General features: G+C 42.5%; 1 protein-coding gene across 1 annotated transcript in view; it reads left to right on the forward strand.

Moving 5' to 3' along the window:
• Nucleotides 1-19765, forward strand: part of LOC147024479 (protein Hook homolog 3-like) — a 79563-nt gene that overhangs the window by 56985 nt on the left and 2813 nt on the right. Inside the window, exons 11-18 of the mRNA XM_085884438.1 lie at nucleotides 5962-6163; nucleotides 6347-6457; nucleotides 6748-6820; nucleotides 9643-9697; nucleotides 11446-11514; nucleotides 14064-14139; nucleotides 14361-14395; nucleotides 15089-15174. Of these exons, the coding sequence (XP_085740564.1) occupies nucleotides 5962-6163; nucleotides 6347-6457; nucleotides 6748-6820; nucleotides 9643-9697; nucleotides 11446-11514; nucleotides 14064-14139; nucleotides 14361-14395; nucleotides 15089-15174 (707 nt within the window). The remainder of the gene's footprint in view (nucleotides 1-5961; nucleotides 6164-6346; nucleotides 6458-6747; nucleotides 6821-9642; nucleotides 9698-11445; nucleotides 11515-14063; nucleotides 14140-14360; nucleotides 14396-15088; nucleotides 15175-19765) is intronic.

The following is a 19765-nucleotide window of genomic DNA, read 5'->3' on the forward strand; positions in this document are numbered from 1 at the left end:
CAAGGTCACAAAGTCATGAACATAGAAAATTTCGAATTTTGACATAAAAATCAGATGACCGCCCAAACGTTGAGAGCGAGGATGACAATATTTTTATGCATAATCTTGAGGTCATTCCCCACCTAAAGTCTTGAAACCATTTTTCTCTACCTCGAACACCTTGCCCGTGGCGACCCCTTCAAGTTTGTTTTTACGCTGATTTCATCAAAGTATGGATAATCCGAGGAGTGCGAAATGCCATATAGCCTATATGACGTTATATTGTTCCTGGAATGTTCCAGTGGAAGTTTTGCACCAAAGGTCATAATCCTTGACCTTTGACCTTTTAAAGTTCACAAAGGTCAAATTTTCAAAGTTGTGAGAATCGAACCGGGTTTTCGACCTTCTTCGACGAACGAACTCCAATAAGCTATAGCACGTATCCTGCTTCCTTATTTTAATGTCCACAACATTGTTTTGGGACCTTTAAAGGTTATGCAAAGGTCAAATTTTTAAAGTTGTTGAACGAAACCAGGTTTTCGACATTTCGACGAGCGGTATTTGACGATGTAGATAGTAACCTGTCACTAATAATAATAGCTAATAACCTGTCACTCGTACCACATCATGTTGATCATTTTTATAACTTGGTCAAACATTATCTCATCTTTGACTTCTGAAACGATCTATATCGTCAAATACCGCTCGTGAACCATCGTTGTCTTCAGACTTGTCTATATATATATATATATATATATATATATATATATATATATATATATATATATATATATATATATATATATATATAATTTTTTTCAGAGGTTATGTGATGCAGCTGGGTTGAGTGACTCAGTGACTGAGGTCAGGTCAGGTAAGGTATGGGAGCATGCGCTTGGAGCAGAATGCCGCTGCATCCACTTTCCACCGGTAATACAGGGGCCTCCGTCTTGCCATCCCCAAAGCAGATGCTTGGCCCATCCCAATCTCCGTGAGATGCCAATCAACCTACTGCAACCACGAGGAACATGGTCAGCCCATTGGCCTTCTCCACTGGCTCTGACTCCTCATTCAGCACTTCGAGGGCCCCCAAAAGGATATTCAGAGTCTCTGCAAAGATGACTGCATCATTTGTAAAATCAAGATCAGAGATCTTGACATTCCCAAACGATGCACGGCAACTTGATATCTCTGACATCCTCCCCAGAATCCAGTCCCTCACTGAGAATCTGGTGAGCAGGATCAGCATCAGGAAAATGAGCCACATGTCCATACAGTGCAGCTGACTCTCACAGACAATGCAGGTAACAAATCTCATTTGAGTCTCCCTTAGCAACCGCTCGTTGGACACAAAGTCCAACCAACGATAGCCAAGGATTCTCCGAAGAGACCTGGTATGAAAGGAAATAAGTCTCCATTTCAGAGCCCTGGTCAGAGTCCAAGTCTCTCATCCGTTGAGCAAGACTGCAAGCACCAAGAACCTGAAGACACAGGTACCGGCAGTGCTACACCCCATGATCCAGTGAATCAATGACTCCCCATGCCTGACCCAGACGTCTGTTGACCTCTGGCTCACAGCTAGCAGAGACACGAATATCACTGCCAAGGTAAGTGAATCACTCCGTAACCTCAACATCTTCATGACAAACTGGTACAGACAAGACAGCAGCATCTAAAATGTCATTGAAAGCCTCAATCTTAGATTTGACCAAGGAAATCCATAATCGCAGTGGCTCTGACTCCTCATTCAGCACTTCGAGGGCCCCCAAAAGGATATTCAGAGTCTCTGCAAAGATGACTGCATCATTTGTAAAATCAAGGTCAGAGATCTTGACATTCCCAAACGATGCACGGCAACTTGATATCTCTGACATCCTCCCCAGAATCCAGTCCCTACAAGTGCTGAAAAGTGTGGGGGTCAGTGCACACCCCTGACGAACTCCAGTAACAACTGAAAATAAGTCGGAGATGGTATCACCACGTCTCGCAGCACTCTCAGTTCCAGAGTACAGTTCAGAAATCAGATTGATCAGTTTTGGAGGCACCCCACGAAGACCAAGAATCCTCCAGAAGCCATCCCGATTCACTTAATGAAATGCTTTGCTGAGATCAACATAGGCTGCAAGCAGCCCCTGCAGAAAGTCTCATCTGCGTTCGGTGAGAACCCGAAGGGCAAGGATACGGTCAATCGTTGACCTCTGTTGTAAAGCCTGACTTCTCTGGACGCTGGTGCTCAAGCAGATGGTGGCGAACCCGATCAAAAATTATCCAAGTAATGATGTTGCCCGGCACTGAGAGCAGCGTCACCCCTCGGTAGTTGTTTCAATCTTGGCGATCACCCTTCCCTTTCCAGAGAGGAACAACAAGGCCCCTCCTCCAGTCAGTTGGGATGATGCCTGTGTTCCAGGCAGAGTACAGAACTACATGCAATGACACGAGTACAGCACTTCCAACAGCCTTGAAAAATTCAGCATGGATGGCACAGATCCAAGGAGCTTTACCCCAATACAACCGGTACATCACAGCCTGTGTTTCTCATAAAAGAAGGTGGACCGCAGTTGATTAGAGGGTCAGCAATAGGGATAGTAACACCCCTGACATTGAATTCAACACCTGGTGCATCAGACTGGGGCAGCCGCTCAAAGTAACCAGCCCAGCAGGCCTTCACTTTGGACTCCTCTGTCAAGAGCCCAACACCCTCCAGTCTAACTGCAGTACTCCAAGGGACAGGCTTGGAGGAACGCAATGCATGAATTCCCCTGTAAGCAGGACGAGAATCGCCTGACCAATAGATGCTCTACCCCCTCACACATTCCTTGCACATAGGCCTCCTTGTCCGCCCTCAGTGCATGTACAGTTTTACGCCTCAGCTCCCTGAACAGCTCAGCCCTGCCATTCAGCCTGGCCCTGCGACTAGTCAATGGAATCCAGTGTCCCTTGAGAGACAAAATTATTCTTCGCCCTACGGTGAGTTCCCAGAAATCCACCGGCAACCAGTGTGACCACTCCTCATTTTCATAAATGCCAAGGTAAGCCAAGAATTCACAAGGTTTCGGAAAAGCGATAATAATAGAAAATCAAGACGCCAAGGTGAACATCAAATAGCCAAGATCTTGTGGAAAAAAAAGCCAAGGAGTGGTCACTCTGCCGGCAACATCAAGGATGGTGGTCTTGAAGGCACTCCACAATTCTTCAGGACCCCCCAAAGCACCCAGACATCCCAAAATCCCCACTCGGTCTCTTCGCAAACTCCTCAGCTACCCTCTCATCCTTGAGCTTGCCAAGATCCAGCCTAGGCTGGGATGGAACCATTCTCCTGGATTTAAGCTGCAATTTCAGAGTTGCTACCACAAGCCTGTGGTCAGTGTTGAGGAACTGAGCACTCTGGTCGACCATGCAGTTTTGGATTATCCTCCAGAAACCATCAATGATCACATGGTCAATCTCCTTTGCCACACCACCAGCGTTGGAATACCAAGTCCAGCGATGAGCCTGTGCATGCTCAAGCCATGAACCAGTCACCCTAAGCCCATGACTTCTTGCAAAATCAAGGTACTCAGTGCTATTCTGTTTCACAGTTCCAGACCCATGGTGACCAACACACGTCTCATAACCATCCCTATTGGTGTCGGTCGATGCATTGAAATCCCCCGAGAGTCGAAGAGTATCTCGCCTGGGGCACTGATCAACCACAGACTCGAGCGTGGCGTAGAATGTGTCCTTCACGGTGAGGTCACTCGCCTCAGTTGGAGCATAAACAGAGAACAGGGAAATGACACCAAAAGAGTGATGAATCCTTAATCTAATAATACGCTTGTTGACCGGTGTTACCTCGATTATCATTGGAGGCAGCTTATTGGACACAATTACAGCAACTGGTCACTTTTTATAAATGTCGAAGCTGGTCACTTTTTATTTACCATGAATATGTGGGGTCCACAAGTTGTGAGTCCGTGAATAATGTGGTCCGACAGTGTTTCAAAACCCGTTGAACATTTAGCTTTCACATTGCAGATATCTATTCCTCATGACATTATCCCTACCGGATTAGATTACGGCTGTGATTGGCTACTTTCTGTTGCCATGGCAACCATCTCGGTAACTTGGCTTGTGTTTGCGATATTTCAAAAAAACACTTTCAAGATTTAGCTTTCACATCGCACACATCGATTCCTCATACCTCCCAAAAAGGTTAGGGAGCTAGTGTATCAGCTCCTTGTTTTTTTAGATCCTCGAGGAGGATCTCTAAGTGTTACTCACGTTGTTGTTCTTCATCTTCTTCTTGTGGACTTTTTTGTTTCACAGCCTACAGTTTTCATCGAAACTTCCTGAAACTTGGCATATATATGTAAAAATACCCTGCGCAGACAGTAACCATCTCCGATTTTGAAAATTCCTCCGAGAAAAAATTATGACGTCAAAATATCTCCGCTAATGGAAATCGCCTAAAAAATTATCTGCGAAACTCAGCAAGCTTTTTGAATTCTGTTTGCGGGAATCGAACTTGGCATTAGCAGAGATGAATTACCGCACATATGGTACATCACTATGACGTCATTTCAATTTTTATGACGTCATTCCTATTTTTTGACATTTTTTGTTTCACAACCCAGAGTTTTCATCGGATCTTCATGAAACTTGCCGTGTATATGCAAAAAGCCCACGCGCAGGTAGTAACCATCTCCGATTTTGGAAATTCTTCGTATAAAAAAGTTGACGTCATAATATCGCCGCTAATGGAAATCGCCTATACCATTATCTCCGAAACTAGGCAAGCTGTTTGAATTTTGTTTGCGGGAATCAAGCTGGGCATTAGCACAGATAATACATCACAATGACGTCATATTCGTTTTTTATGACGTCATCATTAAGAGGACGAGGATCTTAGCTCATTTGAGCTTGTTTAAAAAAAAATATGATTCTGTGTGGCTGCAAGCAAGGCTTGGCATAAGTCATGCTACGAGTTCTCCAGCACAAGTATTTGTAGTACAAGTTGTCCACCATGAGTCGTGGTTTTAGCCATCTCAGTATCCACTCTTTGAGCTTCACATATCGTCTTCCTCTTGCTTCAACTTCCGTCTTCACACAACTTTTCCTTCAATTATTTATTTTACTTTACCCAGTCCTTCACCATAGAAAGACCAGTACTGATTTATTTGCATAATTTACGCAAACACTCACCATTTTTATTGCATTCGCAGGCACAGACTTTTTCTTGGATTGTCATCACCACGCTCTTGCACTTTTGAGGCACTTTTTTTTCGATGACTGAATAAAAATTAGTAATTAGCAGCGAAGCAAAGATTAAAGCACGTACAACCGCTTCCAACAGATACAATTCCAGAATGCGGTCGAATGTAGGGAGGAATCTCAGATTACACGTGGGGTTATTCAGCCTGCCAATGAGTGGGTGGGAGAAGGTGGGCCAATCACCACTTTGCACATGCCTACCACGGCAAAATTGAAATTTTAAGTGCTCGGATATGGGAATTCCGGATACGTGGGTATTCGGATATGAGTGCGTCGGCTTTACTTTATATCGCACATGCAGCAACAAAACTTGTCATGGTTAAGTGGTGATTCTTCCCATACCTTGGGAGAATTGAGTGCTGAAGACTCCCAAAAATATGAATTTGGACAGTTGTAGCACAAAAGCCTGTCGTTGTCTCTTCGAGTACAAATGGTAAAATGGCAAACTGATGATAAGTTACTCTTTAGATATAAAATAAAAGCTTCTTTAATGCTGGCCAAGAAGCTGTTAAAACAGTTGTAGCATTGCATCTCTGAAATGCCATTGGCGAACAATCTGAACAAGCAGAAAGCTTGCCAAGTAACTGGTTTCTTGAAAGAAGAGCCATTGGTGTTGTGGTCACTGCTTTGAGCAACGGTAACAGCAATGCTCAAACTTTTATTTTGCTCTCCAAATCAGTTGATTTAAAAATTGTAATTTTGACTGAACAATTGACGTTTCTCTCCGCACAGAGCGGAAGTCCAACGCTTGCCACAGCTCGAGGCTACAGTGGATGGGTATCGTCAACGCCTTGCTGAGTTGGGGGAGCTGCGGCGTCAGGTGAAGCTGCTGGAGGAGAGAAATGCACAAGCACAGGATCGCGCTGCTGCTTTGTCTACGGAACTGCAGCTCGCGCAAAGTGCTCGGAGCCAGCTTGAGGTCGTACGCAATCAGGTACTAATACTCCCCTGTGTACGTCTGGCCCACTATCTTTTTTGCACCTTTTGTGTTTCTTCTGTTTCTTTGGGTCTATAAAAATGACCATAGTTTGAGATTGACTATCAGGCAAACTTATAAGATACAAATGTAATGTCTCCTCTAAATATTGTGCGTTTATCTTCTCTCTTGCTTTTCAAGGTGATCGAACTAGAGGAACGACTACAAGTTTCTGGGTCATATAATGAGCAGCTGGCCAGTCGTATTTCAACCCTGCAAGAGAAACACGATGCACTACAGAAAGAGAGAGAGGTAATGCGACGTGCTTTCATGGTTTTGACTGTCTTCCTGAGTCTTGTATGCTTCTCTTCCACAGTCTTCAAGACTATAGCCCACTGCTTGCTCATGGTCTATCCCATTCATCCCTGAGCTCTTCTACACCCATCGACAATCTGCTCCTCTTTTTGCCTGCTATGACTCTTCGCATGTTGTTTGCGTCGTGTTCAGTATAATAATTTTTTGAAAGCTGTTAAAACAATTTCCTTGTGATAGGATGACAAGGCAATGCATCCACTGTTATTGCTCTATTTCTCTGCATGTAGAGATTGCTGGTAGAGCGAGCGAACCTCAAGGAAGCCAACGAAGAGCTCCGCTGCACCCAGCTCCAGTCTGCAGGTATCGTGGATTGGAATACCTGCTGTACACTGTGTTGATGTGGGTTTTGATGACTTGTAAATGCAATGCATATTGAACTTCATTTTATTTGAAGTTGAGGGTTTGGTCTTTTGTTATACCTGACCAATTTGGAAGACCTTTGTTTTCCTTTCTTTCTTTTTTTCCTCCGCTGAGCCACAACTTATAATTGTCATGAGCACATAATCGAGCTGATTATAGTTGCAGAATCTCTTCATCAAACTGTTTGCCTATCAAGTGGATATCTCTCCCTGGATTGGTGGCTATTTTTTTGGTTGAGGTTTTTCCAGTTTAATTCATTCTTCAATAATAGTGGCTCATAGCCACTGATGGTACACAGAGGAGAGTTAATCTTTCCTTTTACTCATTTATTGTCTTTGCTTGCTTTTGATTTCGTTTTTCCTCTCCCTCATTTCATCCCTGGATTTCAACAAATGTTTTTGATGATTTAATCACAATTTGCATCTTTAAAGTGGACTTTTGATTTGGCCTGCTTCAACGACTTGTCTTGCTGATGAGGATGAATGCAAAAAAAAAAAAGGAAGAAAAAAAGTCAAAAACAGTTTGTTGATTTAAGCTTCTATAAACTAAATTGACCTTGCACACTGGTCCCTTATGGGTGATGGTCTATGTCAAATCTTTCTCTCAGTACTTAAAGGGAATCCGAACACTCAGACCACCTCGATGCTAATCTATCCCAAGATATCCGACAAAATAGATATGTTGTCTTTTTCTGATTTCTGAATTTAAAAGTTGGTAAATTTGTGATTAAAAAAAAAAAAGAATCAAAATCTTGTTCTTCAGATTAGTCTTGATATCACACCAGTAAGTGGGCCACCAGATCTGCACTGTGTATAGGTTACATCACGATTTAACTCAAACGGCAAATAATTTTTGATTTCCACAAATATGCCGAGTCGATGTGCCCTTTGTGGTTGCAGTAAGTAATACCAACCGAGATGGTTTCGTGCTATACCGATGACCAAAAGAGCCGACGTTTGCCAGGAATTAGATAAGGTTTGTTCGAAATAGCCGAGTGTGGATTAGGCCTACAAAATGTTTGTTTTCGTGCTCGGAGCATTTTACAGAGCACTGTTATGAAACGACAGAGATCGCTCGATTTTGTGGTTATCCGCCACAATTGAGAGAGGATGTTATTGATTTAAGCATGATTAACCACCCCCATGATTAAGTGGAAGAAACAGCCGTCACGTGAAACTGTAACACCATCCCTACCCAGCTACCAGAACATGTTAATGGACTGTTTGAACGGTGAATCAAACACCTGTTGCCATTGCCCGGCAGTTACTACAAGAGTACCTGAAACTAATTATCTATTATCAACACAAATTTTGACAAGTCAAATGAATCACCGTCTATTTATGGTTGAGAGAACATATGTACAGTATGGCTCATCTATAACTCCAAGATGATTTGACTTGGGATGCTACAACTTTCAGGGTACCCTCCTCCCCCCCCTTCCACAATCCACCATCAATCACCCTCACAATACCCACCACCACCCCACACCCCCTCTTCCTCTCCCTCCACAATCCCCCATCCACTGGGGAGGGGCATCGACACCACCTCAAGGACATGACGGTGGGGCACGGCACAGATACAAATGGCATCTGGGAAAAGTATGAAACGGGACGATCTTGTAACGTACAAGACATCTGGGCAGCCTGCGACGGTGGGACAAAGCATTCGTCGCCCATTTTGTCCGCGATGATGGATATTTCTACTCGAGTAATAGATTAACCGATTTATCAATTAATACAAAATCCCTCCCTTATAAACCGTCAATTGAATGGAAAATCCAACAATACTGAGCTGCAGTGATCATGTGACCAGCATTTTAATCTTCACGAAGACTTGTGCCTTCTCCCTCTGAATCATTCGCACAAGGCTCAAAACGATTGAGCTCCACAATTCCCCCGAAAGCATTTCCATCACTAACAGTTTGTCTCCAATAGTTTCTTCAAAATCCCACTTATCACCTTCAATATACAGAGAACCTTTAGAGTTGCTCATGACGGTTGAATCGGTATCTGAATCCGAGCTTTGACATGCACCGTTTCTCGATGTCAACCGCCATTATGATCATGGTGGGTTCACATTGTGATGTCACTGGTGAAATTGAAAATCGACACTTTCAGGCTTTTGTGGACACTTTGTGATTGGCCAAAAAAAAAAAAAAAAACTCAGTTTTCTTTTTTCCCTTCAAATTAGACCTTGATTTTAATGATTCTCAATGGTTTTCAGAAAATTAATTTTGCCTTTGGGTTCCCCTTCAACTTTATTTCTTCCTTTAAGGCCTATTTATTATGTACGTAAGATATCGTTTTAGCCTTCCCTTCCAACATGCCACAAATGCCATTTCCCTGCCCACTCCTTCTACAAGGTAGTTCATGAAGTTCTTCGATCGACATGCATGCACATCCATGAACTGCATGTCAGGCCAATAAATTTTTGAACACTCACTCGTACACTCCCTAACCTCTTCTCTCCTGTACTCTCCCTCTTATTTCTGTCAATTTTCTCAATTTACCCTCCATCCCTACAAGTATGTACTTTATAGATTGCACTTTTTTTTTTTTTTTGAAAGTCTTTTACTTTGCCAATCTGTTTGTCGGGGACCATATGCTTGGAGTATGAAAAGTTAGACATTCTGCACCTATCTTGTCACAGCACTCGTTTTATTTTCACCTTATCGTTGTGCAATACTTTGCACTTCAAGCTAGTTTTGATGCAAGCTTTCCCGGTCTGGATTTTGTCCATTTACCCACAACCTGCACTTCCAGAATTGGAAAGCGAATCGAACAACCTTGCGAAAGAGATCATTCCTGGAAAAGTCAGGTAAGTTGAGCTTCCAGCTTGTTCGTATCATGTTTATTATCGATGTCATCCCTTCGGACATGGAACCTTTTCATCCGAGGTACAATGCCTGAGTGTGTTTGAAATTTTTTTCCCCCTCGAGGGAAGGGCACTTGAACTTGAACATGAAGGGTTTCATATGAGACTGCTGTTGCTGCCACAGATTCTCTTTGAGAGTAAATGATATGTGCTTTCCAATCTTTTTTTTATTTTATTTTTGGTTCCATTGTACTTTCTTTGTAAGGCTCGTGAACCCTTTCGGGGAAGCACATATTTTGACTAACTTGACACTTTTCATTTCCAAACTGAGTTGCAATAAATGAGATGCTCTTCTTAGTTTTTGAATGCAGTTGAAAGATTTTGTCGACAAGCAAGTTTGCAAACTTTATTTATTTATCCTTTTATGTTGTGCCGTATGCACAATGCACACCCTCTAAGAATAGGCCAGAAAGATTTTGATCACGTGTTGTGTGCGCTGGGCTACAACTGAGGAGTTGTCGTAGTCTCGGTCTTTCGTCAAGTAAACAGACCGGCAAAACTCAAGTATCCCACAGCGTCCGCCGGACACTTCCAGAGATCTTGTGTTGAAGAGGCGTCTTTGGTGGACCAGGAAGGAAAGCTCGCTAGTCATAATGTGTGTGGTGGTTTATGCGGTGGATAGACAGAGGGGACATGTTGTGTTTAGTGTGGATTGGAGCGTATGTTGTTATTGCATAAGGGAGGGGTGATGTCCACACCAGAGTCTAACCAGATTGACTCTCATTTAAACGACAAAGTGTTGTTTCAGAATCGTGAATTTTGGTGGGAGGGTGGTTGAGGATATTGTTTGAGTGATGTTCTCTGGGCTGTGATGATGCATGGAGGTGGGAGGAGGTACAGTATAATATCAAGGACACGAGAGTAATGGTGAACAGTTGTACGTCGTCGGGGTGGAGGTTGGGTGGTCAGAGTGATATGGGTTCGAGAGATGTTGAGCTGCAGAGGTGATGAATTGAGTGCCTTTCATATTAACGTACTTTTGTTTCATCATGTAAGTGGGCTACGCTTGTATATCTCGTTTAACTTGTTACTATCCTGAGAGCTTTGTTTTGTATTTTTTTTGAAGTTTTCCTGAATCTTCAGCTGAAGGAAAACTTAATATATTATTTTAAGGTTTAATTAAACTCCCTGGTCAATTAAGTATTTCGATCTGAACCTGTGGATTGCGATGCTGGAAACTGAAGTTCAAATGCTTATTATACCATGTATTGCCCATTGCCTATTGTCTAATGTGATTGTTGTATTTGTCTGTGTTTGTGTTTGCAGCAATTATGGTTAATATTGTACTTCTGCGTTAATTACACGAATATACTTTCATGCAAACGATAAATGGACAAGCTCAACCATGAACCTTTAAAACACCAATTTTCAAATGTTAATGACTATTCCAAGTAGTTTACAATAAGTTCATTTGTACTTTGCTGACCCGGTATGACTGAAACTGGGTGATTTGCGGTGTGCAGTTGATCTTGCACATTTGTGGTTGTTCCCGTCCATACAAACAGCTTTGTGCCGGTGAACATGCAACTACCACATTTGTGTGACCCTGATTATTCAACTTTGCATTATGTTTGTCCAAGACTGGTGCTGACCCAAACTCTGAATTGTTAGATTTCCTCGATCGCTGAAAATGTAATCCATCATTTGATCTATAACATGTCACTGTAGGGCTTTGCTGTTTGTCATTGCAGGGAATTTGGGCTGATTGAGGAAAACCGTGCTCTGCAAATGAAGCAGGATGACTTGGAACATGACAATAGGTATTGTCAGAGGCATAAAGTCCACCTTCTTTGGGTTAACATTTACCACCGCCACCAAAGGTGGACGGAGGTTATGTTTTCACCTCTCTGTCTGTCTGTCTGTCTGTGAGCAGCATATCTCAAAAAAGTTATGGATGGATTCTGCCGAAACTTGGTGGACGAGTTGGGTAGGTGTCGAGAACAAGCTGATTAGATATTGGTTAAGGTCCTGATGCAGACCCAGCCTTTCAGTGGAATTCAAAACGTAAACTGTTAAGCCTGGTTTGTTTATGTGCTTGTCTGTCTGTGAGCAGGATATCTCAAAATGTTGTGAACCAATTCAGACGAAATTTGGTGGACAGGTTGGATGTGTGAAAAGGATGATTTTGATGAAGGTCTGGAATGGAGAATTTTTTAAAGTGATTCTTCACCATTGAGAGAATGAGCCAAAAACGATATCTAGCATGACATTTCAAAAACCTGTGGACGGATTATGACAAAACTTGGTGGATGAGTTGAGTAGGTGACAAGAACCAGCCGATTAGATTTTTGTTCATGTCCGGATGCAGATACGGCCTATCAATGGGATACAAAATGAAAACTGTTCAGCCTGGTGGAGGTATGCGCTCTACTGGGTGCCGTTGTAGTTATTATATCCTGTATTGATATTCAGGCAACTTGTCGGTAAATAATCTGTTGTTTATTTTAATTAGACATGTTTATAAACATTTGTTGCTTTCAATGTTGTGTTAAATTAATAATTGTGTGTGTGTGTCATTGTCTCCTCCATAACTCTAAAACCATGAAACCTATCCGCACCAAACTTTGCACGCATACTAAGGGAACTCCAAGGAGTGCATCAATGAAAACTGAGTATTTGGGTAATTTTCAACACCCCTTTTGAAGATAATTTAGAGGGTGCTCATCATCAAAAAGCAAAAAAGCCTGATCAAGATGGTGGCGTGCTCATATCATATAATACCTTTCCTCACTCATATCATCAAATGCCTGATAGTCATACCTATGAATCGCTGTATACATTGCTTCTATAGGTGCTATAGCTTTCAAATTAGGAGGTTGCAGTGATGTGATTATTATTATTATTATTATTAATATTATTATTACTTGTGAAATCAAAGATTTTTCAAGTATATTGCCAGTTGATTTTGTTATTCTGTCTGTTTGTCTTTCTGTCAATCACCTACAGGTCACAATTTTAAACAGATTTTCATGAAACTTTACCAAGTTGTGGAGGTAGTCTCAACTGAGAAGCCCATTGATCTTAAGGTCAAAGGTCAAATTTGTAAAATCGTAATTTTTTTCATCTGATTGACTTGAAATTTGAAGAGGATTTGCATTGTGCATTAATAAATTGAGAAACCAACTATTTTTGACATCAAAAGGTCAAAGGTCACCTCAAGGTCAAACCTCTAAAATCATCAATTTTCAACTGAAAAATCGTCGATTTACATCCGATTGACCTTGGCTTTGATTAAGATGGCCAATTTTAATCTTGATTAAATGGACAACTTGATGTATCCACTATCCATGGCAACCTTTGGAAAAGGGAGTGGATTTTGCAAGTATCATTCTCTGCACGTCTTTTTCTTGTTCACCCCCCAGCTCCTCTGCATTTTATATGATGAGATTCTCCCTACTCCTCTGAGCTCCCGAGGTTAAATCGCGCTAAAACTTTATAGGATCACATGTTGTTTTTTTTTTAACATGCATTAGGGGTTTTTAAACAGTTATTTTCTCACAATACATAACCTACAAATGCACGAGCAACCACCCGTCGCCATTTCTGAGGGTAGATCCATTTATACAATGGTTTATAAAAAGCCCAATTTTTTTTTTCGGATTTCAACGCTGATACCTATATTGGTAAGACAGTGAGCTCCGATCATCAAATATGGTATCAGATGTGAAAAAACTTAATCAGGACATTACAATGATCGGTACGATTGGCAAAGGAGTTGCATGACCTCTCAAATGCACGAATTGCTAATTATTCAAAAAAAACGAAAATAGTACAAACACAATCTCTACATCGATTTAAAGGTAACATCACTGCTCATGTAACGACAAAACTTTCAAGGCTGAAAGAATTTTGTTGAAAAAAAGGGTAACCACCATAGCTAACTTGTCCATATATACACCCTGCAAAAATTTTTAAACGAGTCATTTTGATCCGTATACATGCTTTGGCCCTTGATGGAAAAACATTCAATATTATCTACCCCAAAGCATTACAATAATATGTTCAATTTTGTTGATTTTCTTGTTCAATATTTTGCAGTTTCATGAATAAAATGTTTGTTTCTAAATATGTGCTTAATTGTGATAGTCCAATCGATGTATGTTAGATCCTCGGTAATGTCGGGTACCTTTGTGGGAGGAGGGACCCGCCGTTTCTTGGCAACGCTGAGTACTTTTGCTTGTAATAAGTAAAAGAGAATGCTTGCACCGAGGTTGATAAAGTGCCTGATAAGTCCACTTTAGTCTTATTCTTGTAGCAAATGGTATAGGTATTGGAGTGAGTGACATTTCTCGTTTATTGGGTGGTCCAGGTTGTTGACCATCAAGCTGCAGGAGTTGCAGGCAGAGCTGCGGGCACTCCAACAAAAACAAAGCCAGGCAGAAGAGGTAATGCATGACAATGGAACCTTCTATGTGGTGCTGTTGTTATTCCAAACAGATTGAGGTTTACTTTGAATGAGTCATAAAATAGGAAAGTGAAGTTGCATGAGATAATGGCCGCACATGGTGTCTTTTATTAGTGAATGTAGTGTTCAATAATGCACCAAGTAATCATCTGCCTTTAATATACCAATAAATGACTGACTTGACTTTGTGTGACATTGCAGAGCACATTATTGAAGCAAAAGCTGCAGGAACATATGTAAGTCTATGGCGTGGCATGCGTGCAAACCGGACAGCATTGCATGGTAGTTGGAAACTTGCAGGAATTAGGCCACAAAGATAGGATTAACTTGTAAAATGGTAAATGGTGCAGGAATAGAAGAGAAGTATTCAGCACAAAGGTGTCAAGTGGTATTTTGAAGACAGGATTAATAGTTTTACTGTTAATGGGTTGAAGTGTCCTTTTCAGGGACCATTGTGTAGTTATGGAATTTTTGAACCAACCTCGAAGGCTCCATACATCTCTCCTCCACCCTCCCCCTCTTACTAACCCTCCCCAACCTGCTTTCATCCCACCTTCATAACAAATTCATAATCCTCCCCCCCCCCACCCACCATTCATCCTTCCTGCTGAATTTTTTTTTTTTCTCAATTTACCTCCTTCCATATTATTTTCCAAAAACATTCAGGTGGTTCATTAATCATTGTATATACCCCAAACTACACTGCTTTTTTTTTTTTCCTTGAGATGTAATTTAGAGTTTAGACGTACATGACATCATGTGAATAAATAAAAACGCATTCTTTCAGGAACGAGGCAATCATAAACAGCTATGCTGATTCGAGCAATGTGCTTTGTTTGGCTTTACAGCCTAACTATAACTGTATTGGTGAAGTGTGGCTTGTATTTATCACATGCTGTGTTGTTTTGGGGGTCTTTCTGCATGTGCAGGCAGAGTCTGGCTCAAGAACACACGGAACTGCAGCGGAAGCGGCTGCACATCGATGAGTTGGACTCAACAATACCCACTGACAATAGTGAGGACACCAAACATATCTGTACATGTCCATGGGCAATCGATGGTAATGGTATGGTCATTTTGGTGGGGATCATAGTTTCAAATAGAAAAGGGCCCTGGTGGTGGTGACCAATTTTACCCCCAAATTTTTTATTTTACTGGATGGTGCAGTTTTTGCAGAGGCAGTATTTTTGGGGCCCACCCGAAGTCGCCTTGAGGGCACCGTGTATACTGGCCATTTTATGCGCCTGATATATATATATATATATATGTATATGTATATATGTATATGTATATATATATATATATATATATATATATATATATATATATATATATATATATATATATATATATATATATATATATATATATATATATATATATATATATATATATATATATATATATATATATATATATATATATATATACCGTCCGTCCGTTCCTGTCCGCACTCTAACTCCCAAAGTTTTCAACTTTCACATTTCATATTTGGTACATAGGTACAGACTGTGGAGACGGTGTGTCGCGACATAAGTTCGTCATCTAAAGTGGTTGCCATGGCAACCAGGATGCTGTTTTCCATGTTTTAGCACAATTCTGTATATACATTCTTGTTCGGGCGTATATTGTGCTCACGTGCGCTCTTGTTGTAGAATGGACTGATCCATATTACGAAGCCTGGTGTTTGCTTTGTGGTTAGGGTGGCTGGCTTGGGATCTTCGGATCCTGAGTTTGAGCCCCGTTGGCTGCTGAATTAATACCAGGTGGGGTTGACTCGGCCCGTCATCCTTCTGAGGTCAGCGAAATGAGCACCAGTGCACTATTGTAGGGGCATAGCATCAGCGGCAGAGTCACACCCCAACAAAACGATAGCTACCCGGCAGCCAAGTTGCCGTATGCAAGAAGAGGAAGAGGAAGAAGAATCCATATTGCTGTGGAGTGGAGGGGCTTTTCAAAACTTGACCTAATCGTTAGAATTGAGAAGCTGTCCATTTTGTTGAACAAACTCTTTCTTTATTTTCTTTAATAGCAAAGAACCCGTCCTTACGGAATGGTTGACTTTCCCCCCCCATTTATGATGTTTATGATGTTTATGGTGTATTTTAATATAACTTGGAACACCGAGTTCCAGCAGGTGATGCAATACAATACACATTCACATCGAGAATTTGCTTCCTCCCCACAACCTGAGCTTCTGGGACTATTGTTGTTTTTTCAACAACAAAAAAAACCTAACATCTCGCTGAGTAAACTCCGAGTACAACCATCAGTTTTCAACTCCTCCTGTCTCGTGATTCAAGAGTGCATGGAATTAAAATGAACACAAACGGTCTGATACTGTGATGGAGTCGGGGTTTGAGGCTCGCCACGAGGGGAAACCTTCGAGTTCCTTCCGAACGCCTGCCCGGTCCTGTAGGCCGACGTGCCATGGAAAAATTCACGGTCCGGTGGATTGCTAAGCAACCACAAACATCAATTGACTTTGCCAACTCTAACATGGTTATCCGTGGAACTCCCTTTACCTGAGGAGCTGACTAAATTAACCGGGTTTTGTGCCCTCAGCGCACACTCTGATTAGTACCAAGCGATAGAGTGAAATACACTGGCTAACGAGAAAATCACGTGCGGTACAACTTCCTGTCTAACTTTCTTTGGACACTGTGTCGGACCAATGAAGGAAAAGACAACCGAGACATTTGAAAGAACAACCAACAACTGTTTGTTTACACACACACACACACACACACACACACACACACACACACACACACACACACACACACACACACACACACACACACACACACACACACACACACACACACACACACACACACACACACACACGGCACACAGGAGCAGACTTAACCCCAACATGTATTCCCCTTAGACAGATTTACTTGGACAAAAGACATATGGTCATCATTCAATCTGGGAAGAAGAAAGAAAAGACAGAGCGTGGGGTCAATTCCTTCCCTCGCTGCACACAACCCAAAGGGAGGGTGAGAAGCGGCAATGTGGTGTGATGGAACATGCAGCTGCATTTGAGGCATCCAGCACAAGTAGGCAAATCCTCTCCGATGTCCCTGATATGCCAATGGCAAGCAGCTATATTTCTGCTGCACACATGGGACAAGCAGCTCCACCATGAACCAGGCCACATTCTGGACTTTTTATACTGCTCTCTGGACATGCTTTTGGGTGACTTCTGTCCCATCCACACTCTGGGTTCTTCGCTGCTCACCAGACATGGCTTTTCGAGTCCCGTCTCATGCGAGCCTCTCCCCAATTGGTGCGCATCAGATGGGGGCAGGTCCGTGATGCAGCTTGTGAAAAATCCCACCATCCCTGAGGGAGCTTTTAACGCAGCCATCTCCCTGCCCCTCACGCGCAAATGCTGCAGAAAGCGCCCCTAGCCTCTCCCTGTGCAGGCAAAACGTTCTTTGTACTGTATGTACTGTTCACATGAAAGAAGCGTCATCCCGCAGGCCACAAATATGCATGTGAGAAGCATTGTGTTTCACTACAAAACGTTGTGAAGTGTTGTGCTTTGTGCTACAAATGTGTAAAATGCAAGAAGGAACAAAGACTGATGTGGTGAAGGTTATCGGATCGGCCCGAAGGATTAATGAACACAAACGGACCAAATGTGCAAAATAAAATATGGAGGTTGTTCTGCGGTTGGATGGAGTGGTGACAGAGAGGGATGCAGACGGACCGAGGGACGATAGACCGGTTGCGGGGTTGAAGGTAAGATTGATGGGGTGAAGGGTGAAAGAGGGGTTGTTGAATTGAAAGTAGCAGAGGGTTTGGAATGGACCAATGGGGTGTATTAAAAGTAGCGGGGGGTGGGGTGGGGAGGGAAAACGTCACACAGGGAATACACTAACCTCAACACATGCCCCCCTCCAAACCCTTAGACAAGGGGCAAAGGTCTACCTGCTATACAAACTAATGAAATAACTTTTTCTTGGGTCTCCTATGTGTACATTTATGGTCTCCCCTGGGGTACATTTCCAAACCCATCACAATATTATCGTTTGATAATTACCCCACTTCCTTCTCTGGTTTGCATGTAGAGAGTGAGTATTTTATTATGATTCGTAATACCCCCTCACACTGGGAGTGGTCCTATTTGGTACTTTTACAATTCATAATTTGCTTACCCGCCCTCTCCACCTTGAATGCAACCTTCCTGGGCACACCCTGAGTACACAACCATCAATTTTCCACTTGATCTGTCGAGTGGTATCGCAATGTATGTATGTCAAACAAGGGAACAAAACACTTCTCAAATTATATTGTGATGGTTTTCTGAGACCCTGGGAAGGCATATACTGTACCAATACATAAGGGAGTCCAAGTGTAGTTATATCAGCAGTATTTTGCCTTGCTAAATTACCTCTCCCCTCATATTAGTGTTAAGGGAAATGCGTTGTGTTTGTGTAGTACATTCAAACCCCTTTTATGATTCTTCTCCACTTAAATTCTCTGACTGTCTCTCTTTCAATCTCTCTCTCCACACCTCTGCAGTACATCCACACATGTTTTGCAACACCTAACATTACACTCAACATTACAAATCCAATGGTGCAGCATCATAAAGCAGCGCGGACCCGTATAGCGGTAGATAGGCAAACCTACAACAACAGCCTCGGCTATCGATGCCCCACCTTGGTCGTTGGTGGTGCTGCAGAAACCAGACTCACTCAATGAGCGTCACCTGGATACAGGATGGACTAATGAGGCGACAGCCATCCAAGAGGCTAAATCAGCGTTCGAGAGTGCAGCTGGGAGCTGTTCAGTCCCCAAACCATGCCTCTCCCATGGGGCCATATAAGCAGGGAGATGTGAGGGCTGAAAGCCTGGCACATCTGGGGATTTCATGAGCAAATGATGAACCTGTGAGTACCAACGAGCTGGTGAACGCGGTGCAGCAGAGGGCTGACAAGTGGACCGAGCAGTGGAGGTTCTCTGGACGTGCCAGCCACAACAAACTGATTTACACTATCTAAATCTAGCTTTCCCTACATCTAATTTGTCCACTTTGAATGCACAGAGCATTCAATAAGACCTCATCCTTTTGAGGACTGGGTTACTGTCCTGCATCATGCTTTCCTCTAAATTACTACACTCATTCGCCATTTGCACCTCTTCCTGCACTGCGCACTACATCCTCGACCCTCCTTTTCTTTCCCCCCCCTCCCTTTGCTTTCATTGGGACCAATGTAAGCCTGCTGGCTTGCGTCGGGTGAGCAAGAGGCCAACCCTGCGCCTCAAACTAATCTCTCTCTTTCTCTCTCTACCTCTTCTTTACCTTGTTTCCCTGGAATGACTGAGGCACCTGTGTGTGTAGAATCTGTGACTAAGTGACTGACTAATACTGGGCTTCTGTGCTGGGGGTAAGAGCTTTCTTTTGTGACACTGTTTGCCTTGTATACTGTACATGTACCTTTTTGCTAAACTTTTTAACCGTTTTTCAAACTACCTGATTGTCCTTTTTCCATTAATTAGACACAGTATGGGAAAAGTGGCATGGAGTTCAACCCTGCTGTTTTGCTCGGGTCAGCGATTAGCAAGCATTCCACTTGCGGTATCGCTCG

The sequence above is a fragment of the Eptatretus burgeri genome, chromosome 6 (genome assembly GCF_056783735.1).
Source record: "Eptatretus burgeri isolate ZD-2024b chromosome 6, Ebu_testis_v1, whole genome shotgun sequence".
Classification (NCBI taxonomy): Eukaryota; Metazoa; Chordata; class Myxini; order Myxiniformes; family Myxinidae; genus Eptatretus; species Eptatretus burgeri.